The sequence below is a fragment of the Etheostoma spectabile genome, chromosome 7, assembly GCF_008692095.1.
Source record: "Etheostoma spectabile isolate EspeVRDwgs_2016 chromosome 7, UIUC_Espe_1.0, whole genome shotgun sequence".
Lineage (NCBI taxonomy): Eukaryota > Metazoa > Chordata > Actinopteri > Perciformes > Percidae > Etheostoma > Etheostoma spectabile.
In genome coordinates, this window is record NC_045739.1 from 28,128,171 (window position 1) to 28,141,596 (window position 13,426).

At 41.1% G+C, this 13,426-nt stretch overlaps 1 protein-coding gene across 1 annotated transcript; it reads right to left on the minus strand.

Annotated features, from left to right (window-relative positions):
* Positions 1 to 202: 202 nt before the first annotated feature.
* Positions 203 to 12,836, minus strand: tfcp2 (transcription factor CP2). The gene is made up of 16 exons (XM_032521302.1): positions 12,448 to 12,836; positions 11,884 to 12,076; positions 9,280 to 9,431; positions 8,153 to 8,229; positions 7,446 to 7,551; positions 7,093 to 7,199; positions 6,740 to 6,892; positions 6,534 to 6,644; positions 5,705 to 5,796; positions 5,492 to 5,540; positions 4,937 to 5,030; positions 2,681 to 2,771; positions 2,242 to 2,348; positions 1,740 to 1,882; positions 1,536 to 1,587; positions 203 to 1,424 (listed from the first exon to the last, which is right to left on the minus strand). The coding sequence occupies exons 2-16, from the start codon at positions 12,003 to 12,005 to the stop codon at positions 1,387 to 1,389; spliced, it is 1,494 nt and encodes a 497-aa protein (XP_032377193.1). The 5' UTR covers positions 12,006 to 12,076; positions 12,448 to 12,836; the 3' UTR covers positions 203 to 1,386.
* Between the last annotated feature and the right edge of the window lie 590 nt (positions 12,837 to 13,426).

Here is a 13,426-nt window from a genome sequence, read left to right on the forward strand (position 1 = left end):
ATAGCGACAAAATGAATGTGCATGTCTGTAGCAGGCCTTCTCATGTGTCCAGCAAAGGGAAAGCTATGTATTTAATATGAATTAAATACTTCCTTTTTTGGGGGGGGGGGGGGGGGGGGGCTTAAGAACGTTTAGATATTGTCAAAATCTCATTTTTTTAAATTTTTGCAAACATTTGAAGGAGACAGACAGTGGCAGCCAGTACATGGGTAAGTCTTTTAATAAACGCTGATGAGATGGGGCAAAGATGGATATCTAAAATGACATGCTATCATTTTCATGTAAGCAGCACAATGGACTGAACATAAACTAACTACATCTCTTCACATGCAGCTCTGGTGTGCCCAACAAATTATTAACATCCAAAAACAATAAAAACAAGGGACATGAGTATGTTTTTAAAAAAACTGCCACATGATTCCTTGTGAAATTTGATTTTTTTCAAATCTATTTACAAATGATGTTGAAAATGGCCAAAAATAAACATGACGATGTGCTAAAAAGCTGATCGGGACAGGAAGTACGTGGGCCAGAGACGGTTTGCTGGTGGAGCCACTGTGATCACTAACATAGACAGTGTTTCATCATCGTTCAAGGTTCAGAAGGAACAACCACGAGTGCCAATGTGAGCTCCACACTAACTACAAGGATCTGACAGTGTTTGGGAAATCTTCTCAAAAGTAACTGTTCAAACCAGGAAAATACTGAAATCGTTAGCTTTTAAAAAGGGATCCCAGATGTTTTGGAGGACAGCTGGATGCCAAGCGTTTCCCTTGATGTCCTGATTGCTGATTTGCTGTCTCTTGTGGTGCTTTGTTTGCGACTGTTTGATTGTGTTTGCTACACCATGTTTCTTGCAGAAACCCTTAAGTGGATCCCGGTAAGGCCACCTAACATGAAGAGGAGAAATCATGCTGCTTTGCAGGCTGAAAGTCACTTACTATCAGGGTAACTATCTCCCTTTCTGTCGCTTTGATTTTTTTTGGTTGTTGGTTTTATAAAGAGATGACAAACTGTTTCTGAAGCACAGAGCTTTGACACACCAGCTGCTCAGCTAACAAATAAACCGTGATAGCAGCTGCAGTGCTTCTAACCTCTTTCATGAGACATAGGCGACAGAAGGAAATGCAACCGTTTAAGGGAGACAATGGCAGGCGAGAAGGAGATTTTTCCACTTCACTGTGGTAACAGTCACTTACTCAGAAGTAAGACAATAAGGTATAGTGAGAAGAGGGCCAGGTGATTTAGTCGCATGTTCCTAGCAGCCTCAAGATGTTTCTCCGGACGCCCCCACATATTCCAGGGACAGTGAGGAATATGAAGCTCTAGAGGGGCTGACTGGATCGAGTCTAAAGAAGAGGGCAATGTTTTTCTCTTGCCCCGTATTCACTTCAAGATGATGTGGTAGCCATCATTAGAGTCATCTGGAAAGAAAAGAAAACATTGTTTATAAATGAACACGCAGTGATAAAGGATAATCATGGTGAATATGGAAACACATAAATCACCATTTATTAATGCCACGCATCATATACCTTTCATTGTGTCCAAAACAAAACAAACTTCATCTTGAAAGTTCTGAATCATCTGTTAAAAAGAGAGTACATGTTTAATGGAGGAGGGAAAACAAGCTAATGCTGTTAATGAGCATGTTCCGTGACAACTAGTTTCGCATCACTTGTGACTGTGAAGTGGAGCGGAAGTGGAGCCTTGGTGCAGAGAGCAGAGGGATTACTTGCCTCGTCGCTGACCAGCACATGGATGCCAGTGGGTCCCTGTTTGAAGATCTGATTTATCTGCCTGGGTGAGATGTTGAAGAGCTGAGCGATCTTCTCTGTCAGCTCAGCAGCTGTGAGCTCCTCCAGGTAAATGGCGTGATATACTGAATGAAAGAGGCAAGCACGTTTTCACCTTTAGCACTTTTCACCTGCCATTTCCAGACCTTAAAATCTGTACTTAAAGGGAAAGCCTACCAGCACCTCTGAAGTTCACCAATTAACACATTATCTTCTTTGTTTAGTCCGTATTAACAGAGATATAAAAAGGTCAAAGTTTTATAAGAAGCTGCCAAACTATTTCTGAGGTGGGCGCCCTGGGCCGCTCTTACTTTTGATACAGTGATTGTGGGATTTTGAGGTGTGCCTTCTAGCTTCTCAGCTCTCAGGCATCCTGTCCTGAATTACAAATTGAATTTATGCTTTTGCTATAACAAACATAATTGAAACATGAACGTGCACTGACCAAAGAAAGTGTTGGCGGCAGCATCTCCGTTTTCATGCTTGGGTTGCTGCTCCCGGGCCTGCTGAGACTCCTGGCAAACGTAAATGGTCAGCCTCGGGCGAACCACCCTGGAATCAGCATCCACAGAGAGGAAATAACAATATGTCCAGACATGTGTGAAGCCTTTCTTATACTACATCAGGTAAATGGCAAATTATAAGATGGGATTCTGTGATTGTGTCTCTGTGTCCCGAACCGGCAGCGGCACAAAGAGCCTGGGTCTGTCCCAGATTTCTCCCTAAAGGGAAGTTTTTCCTCGCCCCTGTCGCACCAAATGCTTGCTCGTAGGAAATTTGCCGGGTCTTTGTAAATCATAGTGTGGGCCGGATCTACTCTATCTGTAAAGTTTCCTTCTGTTTTTACAGTATAAATAAAATTGAATTGATTAAAGAAGACCCACCGTCCTTTCAGTGCATTGAAGAGTCTTATACCATCAGCTGGCCCACAGATCTGAATGACATCCTCCCTGGTCAGCTTCAACAGGTCTGCCCCTGGTACACAAAACACAAGACCTTGCTGAAGAAAAGCAAAACCCTTCCCTCTACAACTCAACAAAAATTACACAACAATTTGTTTCAACAACTGGAGGGTCCAGCAGTTAACATGTCCACCATACACATGCATACATACACATCACCCCCAGACTACAGCCCGAGGCACTGGCAGGGACTCAGTGCCTTGCTAGGGGACACTAAAGAAGAGTGGATTCTGGAGTGCCTGGATAGATAACCTGGTAGAGCGTGCCCCCCCCCCATGTACAAAGGCTCAGACCTTGCCGCAGCGACCTCAGGTTCGACTCCGACCTGCAACCCTTTGCTGCATGTCATTCCCCCACCCCACCCTTCACATCTTCAGCTGTCGTATATAATAAAAGCTTAAAATGCCCCGAAAATAATCTTAAAAAAAGAAGAGGGGGTGCTTGGTGTCATTCAGAGTTGAGGTCTCTCGTTTGTCACCCTGTGCCCTCTTAATAAAACCGGATATCTTGTCTAGTTGTTGTTGTTTTTTTACATGGAATATGTATCACTGCTGGCTTCTAACATCTATCTGATGAGTAAGTAATTACTTAGTAATTGTGAACTGTTTTGCTGGATAGGTATTCATTCATGCAGTTGGGAGTTAAAATCTAAAATATGAGGAGAGATTGCAGGTCTTATATATAACAACCCCAAGTTTTTTGACTACCAGTCAGTTTTTACCAGCCAGTGTTTTGCATCATAAAAAGGTGAAAAATAGGAATTGCTGTGTCTCTATGATCCTATCCTGTTCATGGTAGCCTACTTGTGGACATTGCTGTAGTAAGGAGGGGGTCACCTTGATAATTCAGCATAAAGGCATCAATTCCTATCCTGGGCTAGGACACATTCATAAGGTTTGATGAAGTACTAATTGGACTTTAACTTATACCTACAATAATGTAGCTGTCTTTAATTTAGGTCATCCTGTACATCTCATCTGCGGTTTTTCTGCATCCACCGTGTGTGATTGTGTGTTTATGTGTGTACGCGTGCGTGAGTCAGACACGGTGGGGGGGGGGGGGGGAACGGAGCAGCAGCCACGCCCACTGCAGCGAGCCAACAGAATTGAAACAGCAGTTTCAGTGACTTTATAGTGAAAAAAACGTTCCAGCGTACATTGATGGTCAACTGTATACATGTTGGCAGGACGGTGTTTGGCTGTACGTTTAGTTGGTAAATGTGAGATGTTCGAGTCACACACTCAGAAACTTCATATCAGAAACAGGGAAATTAATTTAACCCGTTCTCACTCCCGCTTGGTCAGTGGCTGCAATGTGGGACTGCTGGGATTGTCGCGAGTAATACAAAATGCAATAGGGGGCCCCGGCTGTCAATCAATGTCTTCCAGTGATACTGGCCCCTGATTGGTCCGGACCTGTAAGCAACTGCGTACCCTGCTAACAGGAAGTTACGCGTCTGAATCACTCAATTCTCATTGGCTACCTGCCAGTGTAACCCGGAAATTGAAAAATTCGCCCTCATTTGGCGGGTGGTCAGGTGTTAAGTTCAGGCCCTGCATGAGACCCACACGTTCAATTACAACCACATTGCATGCATTCAGTGATAGACTCATTCTCCCAAAATGCACCAGAGCGCCACAGGAAGTCATTCCTGCATGTGGCCATCAAATTTTATAACTTCTCCCTGACACACAGACACTTAGAGGTTAAAAGACACTTAGAGGTTAAAACTGGACAATATTATCTGTTTTGTGCAATAACACTGGCTTGTAATGTGTGCAATACTCTATTAATACTAACTATTATTATTATTATATTATATTATTTACTTCCACCATTGCAACACCTTAATTATGTTAATCATGTAAATACTGTATCACAATATTCCTTTAACTATGTAAATATCCACACTCCTAATATTTCTTTATTTATATTTCTACTATTTGTGCAACTGTAACACAGAGTTTCCCTTCGGGGATCAATAAAGTATTTCTGACTCTGATTTACACAACAAGGAGCACATTTGAAGGATGCTTATTTCTACTCACAGTCCTGTCTCTTTACAAATGACCAGAGCCCACAAGGGCTTCAGTCAAGCTTTTGTGAGAGTCACAAGTGACACAGGCGATACTAAAATGAATGGGTGTTTAACTTTTATGTATTCAGGAGCCATATTACCTGAGAAGTTGGTGAAGAGACGACAGAAGGGCGAGAAGCGGTTTCTCAAAAGCCACTGTTGTGCATCCTGTGGTGTTGCTGTGGGTAACAAATTCTGGGGGAGGAAAAAACAGAGACAGAATCCAGAATAAAACCCTTCATCTCAAAGATTATCTCAGAGTTTGCTTGTAGCAGTCACGAGCAAAATTAATGGCATTTTCTAAAACTTTCTCATGCAATACAGGAAACTGTATACTTAATAAAAAAAGTGTAAAGCATGAAATATTCTGACTAGTCCCGTTTCAAGGCTAATTAATAGAAACATTGAATCATGGGCTGGTTCCCTGTAACGCATAGAAAGGATAAATGTGAGTATTTTAGATTTTTTATTATTAAATGCTTCAATCCACACCTTGAGGTTCATTTTTGTTTGTTTTCAAAGTGCCGAGAGGCAGAGGTTTAACATCCAGATGTCAGCTTTGCATTTGTCAACATTAATATTCATGTGGAGTGGTTCAGGGAGGCAGGAGGTAGCCAGGCAGTGAATCCAGAAAGCAGAAATGCACTTGTACTTACATCTGCTACCTGAACGACAGGCTCAGGCTGATGGGTTGGCGATCCATTCCTAAAAAGGATGAAAAATGTACCACGTTAGAAGCCTGGAAACACAGAAACCCACATTAAGCAGAATTTAAATGCATGCAACCAAAACCACACGGCTACTATGTGGATTTGATGGTAAATGAAATTCAAGCAGCTTTAATCATGAATCATTAACAGAATGTATACCCTTCCGCAACTGGGAAGCTGTTGTGTGTGCTTGTGCTGAAGCCAGGAGATGGGGAGTTGCTCACATATGTGACCTCAGGCCAGGGACAGCACTGCAAAAGAACACTTGTGTTATTGTGGCACCTCAGAATTACATTTCCGCTGCCAACACTTATAAGATGCAGCTTTACCCCTTTTCCCCACATTTAACTTCTGTTAGTGTGTCGTCCACAATTGTATTTCCTAGTTTTTTAAATTGCTGAAATGTTTTGATTAGATGGACAGACAATTGATTATTTAATTTATTTAATTTCTAACCAACTATTTGTAACTGTCTGTGTAATCGATCTATTGTTTTCTGCAATCAAACCTGCCAAACATCGAGGATTTGCTGCTTCTCTCTGTATTAAGTCATTGTAAAGTGAATGTCCCCACAGCATTCTGGGATGGGAGAAAAACGTGCTCTGGTTTCTTGGCATTTCTTTGAACCAATCACAATTGTCACGAACGTCACTAACGCCTTACACAGACACGGTGCCTCTGCAAAATGGCTTTCGGGAAGGAACTTGTTTTGGTGGAACGTGTACATTCAAAAGTTGTTTTAGTCGAGCAACAGGAACCTCAGATTGGACAGATAGTCTAGCTAGCTGTCAGGATTTACCCTGCAGAGATCTGAGGAGCAGGTAACCGTAGTCCTCAGAAATCAGCCGGGGTTTAAAATGCCAACACAAGGAAAGCCCGAGGCAACGCATATGCCGCCTAAAAAGAGGGACATCAGGAGGAATTTCCTGCGGCAACGGGGCAAATACGGAAGTGGAATGTTGTGTATGTAGACAAGTAATTTGCTAACCTCCGTCAAGATTGTGGTTTTATAAGAGGGCTGGTACTTTTCCTTTTCCTGTGGGGCCTTCTTCTCCATCTTCTCCCTGTCAGTCTTCTGTTTTCTGTCTGCACCTTTAGGCTGAAACAGGTCATGTGGGAGTCATTTAGGTGATGGTCATAAATAATAAATGTGTGCAGTACATCAATGGGTTTTTTTCCCCTCTTTTTCCTCACCTTGAAGACTTTGACCTGACAGGAGGCAGAGTGGAGGTGTTCTGTGTACTCTTCATTCTCATTCTCTTTAAACGTGTCAATCTGGACCCGAAAAGGCACACCCTTTTCTCCTCCATGCTTGCGCATTGTGAATTCTGTGCTGATGCAGTGTACCTAAAAAGGAAAAAAAAGGGATAAAAAATGTTAATCTGTGCAGGAATGATAACAAAAGATAAAACTTCAATTAAATCAATAAATAAACAGATCTTGGTAAACCTGTTGTATTAGTGATTACTGCCTGCAGAATTATATTCATGCTTCTGATTACTTTATAAATTAATTCAGGAAAACAAAAGTGTTGTCCATCATGCTACCTGGATAAAAACTGAGGTTCTTTTTGATGGGTCCCAAAGGAACTCCACAGTGTTAAGCTGAGTAGGGTTAGCCCTGGGGTCGATTATGCCGACGGACATGGGGATATCTGCAATGGATCAATGTAAAACAAGCAGTTATCAAAAGAGTAGTTTAATGGACACCATCTTCTCCATAATATCACTATTGTCATCTAAACCGTGAACTCATGGCTCAGGCTAACAGAGGGTTAATATGCATACAAGACTGCACAGCCACATTCGTTCCACACACAGATCTAATGTAATGTATGTATAAGACCCAGAACCTTCGGGAGCCATCAAATTAGACCGGCCATTTTTCATTCAGTGCTCACCCAGGTCGAGAATGCGATCCCCGGGCCTGTTCCAGCGCCAGCCCTCCAGCTGCTGGTGTTCTGTGTACTGAAGTCGTCGGTCATGAAACACCACACGGATGATGCTCTGAAATTCAGAGATTTTTTTTTTTTTATAAAACACAAAAGTCAAGGCAGATCTTAATGCTATGGTTTATTCTGGTTTGTCCCGTTCGACCTGTGCAAATATGTTGTAATATATGTTAGGGCTGCACGATATGAGGAAAATATGCGATTGCTTTGTTGAATATTGAGATAACGATATTACTTGCAATAAATAAACAGGTATTAAAACATGTACTCAGTTCTGCTGCTCTCAGTATTCTTCTAAATTACAACACAGTGCTTGTGGAATTCAAAACAAATCATTTCCAGCGTTCTTTTATGATAACAAATTGAGCATTGAATAAAAATAAAAGGCACCACTTCAAAAAGAATGACAGTTACATTTAAATGTGCACTTTTCTACTATTTTTTTCTTTCTTTCAATTTTGTGTATATTGGAATACGTCGCAGCCTTTCGCAATGTGTAAATTGTGCCAGTTGATATTGTTATGATGATTTAAAAAAAATATATATATATATATATTTTGCAGCCCTTATGTGTGTGTGTGTCTGTGTGTGTGTGTGTGTGTGTGTGTGTGTGTGTGTGTGTGGTGTATGTGTGTACTGGCATTTCTGGATCTTACCTTCACCATTTTATCAGTGATTTCAGGAAGTTCCCCAATTTTCCGATTGTCAAGCATTCTAATTTCATAGGACTGTCCTGTAATGACAAGTCCACATAGTGAATAAAAAGTAGGGCTTGATCTGAAATATTTTTAAATATTATATTATAAATATTTAAAGATATTACTGACTTTAAGACACTGTTGCAGGCTACGTTTTGAAGCTAGAGCGAAGGTATCGTATGAAGCTACACTACCTAAGGCATCCACGGGTCATGCTAGCGCGTCGGGAAGGGAGCCTAATAACGCTCTAAAGTACGGCTCAATTTGAGCAAAGGAAAACTGGCGTGGCCACGTGCAGGATGCTTGGCTTCAGGAATACTGTCTTGCACTACAGAGAGCACATGTACATTTTTCTGGTCACTAGAGTTGCCTTTTATTGTGTGGCCGCTGTAGTGTGTTCATGTTAAATAAAAAGTACATTGTTATGCATCCGCCTTTGGGATCAATTCTTAATGTCAACATTGATATTTCAACTAATGCTCCAGGTTAGAGGGTTCCAAGAGCAATTTACAACAATAGCGCTCTGAGAATCTCTCTAACTAACTGAAATATCCGATAATCGAAACGATTTATAAATCGGACTGGGACCTTGTGACTCAGAATCAAATTGGAAAATCTGTGACAATACCCAGCACTAATAAAAAGATTTCAATAAGCTTTAACAGATCATATCCAACCTTTGTAGTCATACTAATCACAATAATATAAAACTATTTCTGCATTCTTGTTTAGTTATTCATTTTACAGACGAGAGTAATATGTTGCCCATGGTAACACCATGACTATAAAGCCAATTATGCAGTACCACATGACCAGAGATGAAGATGATACATCACAATATCTGTGTAACAGAAAATAGCCATTGCCAGAAAAAATGTATCCCTATATTGGTGCCAGTGTTTCAGATACACACACCCCCACAGACCATATTGCAATATATCCCCCCACCTATAAAGATTTCCATCCAGGTAAGAAATATATCTAGAATAACTAATCTAAAAGGTAACTGAATTTGATTTCAGTTTTTTCTGACATCAAGTCTCCACAAATCTGGACAGAAGTGTGGCCGGGACCCTGGCGCTGACCTTGGTTGAGGTAGGTGAGTGTTTCATCGTGCAGTTTAACGGCCGGCGAGGTAGCTGCACACAGAACATACTGAAAGGGAAGGATCTTGTTGTCGCTGTCTGGAGGCAGGTTGGACTCCTCCTGTTTGAAGATGGGGAGGGCAAGCACATCGCTGGAGAACAGAGACAAACGAGCAACGCTGTTAATAAGCTGCTGATCCCTGTGAGGACACATTCATCCTTTCATTTTTTATAAAAACAAGTCTACAGAAGATTTAAATTGATGTTGAACTGTTCAAGCTCATTACTTACAACCTCACAATAAATTAAAAATGTACGTGGGTTAAGTCAAACGGAGAGTCTTACACAACACTTGAGGCCGAATGACGGATTATTGTGTTTGTCAGCTTTGCAGTTCATTAATTATAATGGAGGCAACGTTCTAAATACCAAGGTATCCAGTGAGTATTTCCTCTCAACAGAAAAATTTCATGAACAAACGTTTCCGACGTTGCAGTTTGTACTGTAGCATTTGAGAGAGCACTTAGCCAGCCAGGAAAGGCCAAAAAAAAAAGAGAGGCATCTTTCTCCAGCAAGTGCTCAGGTCTGCAAAAGCTAAAAGGATTTCACATGTTTCCCATCATGAAAAACTGAGCACAAGACTCACAAATATCTATTTGGACTTTAAGTCTTGATTAACAGCCAAAAGCACAGAACTGTGTGTGTGTGTGTGTGTATCAGGGATATGCTGCATAGGCTAAGTCGAACGCCCCAAACAAATTTCATCAAAGAGTATTCTTCATCTGATAATCGACCAGCAGTGTACTGCTTTGCAATTCATCTGCATGTGGTAATTAATGTGCCCTTCTGCTATTAATCAGTGAAGGAATTCACATGCAGTGCATTCAGTCCCCCTTATTTCTTCACATTTTGTTATGTTGCAGTCTTATACAAAAAAAATCTTTAAATACATGATTGTTTTCTCATCATTCTACATTCAATAAATAATAATGACAAAGCGAACAGGATATGATTTTTTTGGCAAATGGATTAAAAAGTTAAAAAGCTAATATGTCACACTGACAGTGTTTTCAGACCCTAACTCAAATTTGGCAGCAATTACAGCCTCAAGTCTTCTTCTGTATGACAAGCAAAGCTTTGCACACCTTGATGGAAGCATATTTTAATGACGGATATCTTTGTCACAGCATGACGTTGCTACCACCATGCTTCACGGATGGGATGGTATCGCGCTGGTGATAAGTGGTGCCTGGTGTCCTCCAGACCCAATGCTTAGAATCAAGGCCAATAGTTCAATCTTGGCTTCATAAAACCAGAAGAATGTTGTTTCTCACAGTCTTAAGAGTCCTTTTGATGCTTTTTTGCTAACTCTGAGCAGGCTTCCACTGACAAAGGTTCCGACCGGCCACTCAACCAGATCGGTCAAGTGTTGCAATGATGGTTATCCATTGGAAACTTTCTCCTGTTTCCACACAGGATCTCTGGCACTCAGCCACAGTGACCATCAGGGTCTTTGTCCCCTCTCTTACCAAGGCCCTTCTCCCCCCGATTGATCAATTGAGAGTTCCACAGATTGAACCCAACATGGTGTAGAAACATCTCAAAGATGATCAAGAGATATGGGAGGCACCTACGCAACATTTCAAGTGTCATAGCAAAGGCTCTGAATTCTTGTGTCAAAGGGATATTTTAGTGTTTTCTTCTTAATAAATTTGCAAAAAATTCTAAAATCCTGTTTTTGCTTAGTCATTACTTAAACTGTGTTAGCATATGGCTGCTACATAACAAGGTGTGTCTGTGGGGGTGGGGGGGAGTGAACGGATTTTAATATTTTTTTAAATGCAATGTATGTAAGAATTCAAAGTGGAAAGCTCTCTGCTCAACCTGCACACGGATGTGAACACAAAGCCTATCTGAGACAAAAATATGAAACCCTGCACATTAATAAAAACCCATTGGGTTAGACAGAAACCTTTGATCCCTTATCTAAAGAAGATACCAAATACCTTTTTATATAATCTCCAATCTATTTCAAATAATAGTGCTCCAACGTGTTCAGCAAATTAAAACAACTATGAGAAGCAAACCGCTAAGAAACTTATACTACACGTGAACTACAAAGCAACAGTCATAAAATCACACTGTGATTTTATAAGCGGAGGTCAAGTGAAAACACACACTGCTGACATTTAAATCTCAAGCAGGTGATAGTTTTACTAACTTTAGAAAGTGACAACTTAAGAGGGCGTCACTTTGAGGGTGGCATTACTGTCACTATGTACACCAATTAGGTATACATGCAGTTTAGTGTCCCAAATTCCCATACAATGTCCTTAATTAATTGTGAACCTGCTAAACCACCTGTGCTACCCTAACCCGTCTCAAATAAGACCCTCATCATTTGGGACACTGAATTGCACATACACCCACCAATTAATACCACTAAATAAAACTAAACTATTTGTTTTTAAATCAATAAAAAGGTTTGACCTGAATTTTAAAAAAGTCACAAATCACATGACAATATTTTGGTCCAAAAATCAAAGTGTAGCACTAGCTGCAAGACGATAATGCACGAGCACCCGTATGAATGTCCTACAGTACCTCATGCTGTATGCCCCAGCACCAAGCTCCTGCCCAATGCCCGAGAGACTGGCATCAAAGTCCTGGACCAGTCCGGACTCAATCACTTCATCAGTGAGAGGTAATTTCAGAGCCCACGCCATGGTGACGATATGGAGATCTCAGAGTGCAGTTCCGGTTCAAACTTGCGCCAAGTTTCCCACAACCTTCCAATCTTTAGTGGAGAAAGTGAAATAAGACGTGTGTTATCATTGAACGTAGCTCCAACTTTTAAAACGGTTATAACAAGGTAACGTGTGGCTGTTTTAGTCGAAGGACGTATTGAACAAAAACGAGATTAGCGGGTCAAATTAGCATTAGTTTGTGTAATTGACAGGAACAGGTTGTCATACTGATGAATGCACATTTCCTCTTGAGGTTAAACGGTATGCACGCTTGCTTCATGCAGCCGTGAAACTTCTGTTCTGTTCGGATACAAAAATAACTCGTGTTGAGTCACATTCTTTAGTTTTTGCTCTTTTTATTTAGCCAGATAACGTAATAAAACAGAAGCAGCCTAATACAATTGGAAAAAACGTATCCTACCTTTGCGTGAGAGTGCAGCTAACACTGCGCCAGTTTCATGCCATCATGTCGCGCTCCTTCGCCCCAGCACCAGAACAAACATGACGAGCTAACTGCTACAAGCTCGTACAGCTTGCTTGCCAGCTAGCTAAGCAAGGCTACAGCTAGCTATTCTTTGCCTCACCTATGAGGGATTCACGGATGTATTCCTGGTAGACGTATATATTCATCGAAAAATATCTAAATTTGTCCAGACTCCTTAATATATGTAATAAAATACGTCCTGCTTGTGTTTGTTTATCTAGCTTCTTCAGGGGAAAAAAAGCTTCCGTAACTTCCGTTTCTTCTTGGGCTTCTTCTTCTTTTAGGTTTCCGGCAGTGTAGACCTTGGTGTTGTCACTCCCCGATGTAAGTCGAGTGCAGATTTGAGTCGCGCATGCGTAACTTTGCAACAAGTAGCATACTTCTTAAATTGTCTGTGATAGCATACAAGATGCTAACGAGAGACTTCTGTCATGTCAATACAGTAAAAAAGGATCTACTTAACCAAGTTCATTCACTGCTGGCTACAAGTTAGCGTCAAACACAACAAAGGCTGTCAGTTGAATGGTGTTTTGAGCTAACGTTAGCTAACAATCATAGCTAGCTAAAACGTTTTACAAATGACTGCTAGCTTAGCTACAAGCTTGCAATCAACCACAAGAAAGGCTGTCACTTGAATGGCGTTGTGAGCTAACGTTAGCAACCAAACATTCGTAGCCTACAAGGCTGAAACGTTTTTGAAATGATTCCCGTCTTCTGTCATTGTTTGTAATGACAAAGGTATTGTTTCATTGATTTCATAAATTTTAGTATGACACGTTATGCCGTAAACTGTTAACATCTGAGCATGCGCAACTCAAATCTGCACTTGTCTCACATCGGGCAGTGACAGTATGAACGCTGCTCAGCGTCAGAGCCACTGCCCCACCCTCCACAGGTCAAAGTTTGAACTACATTC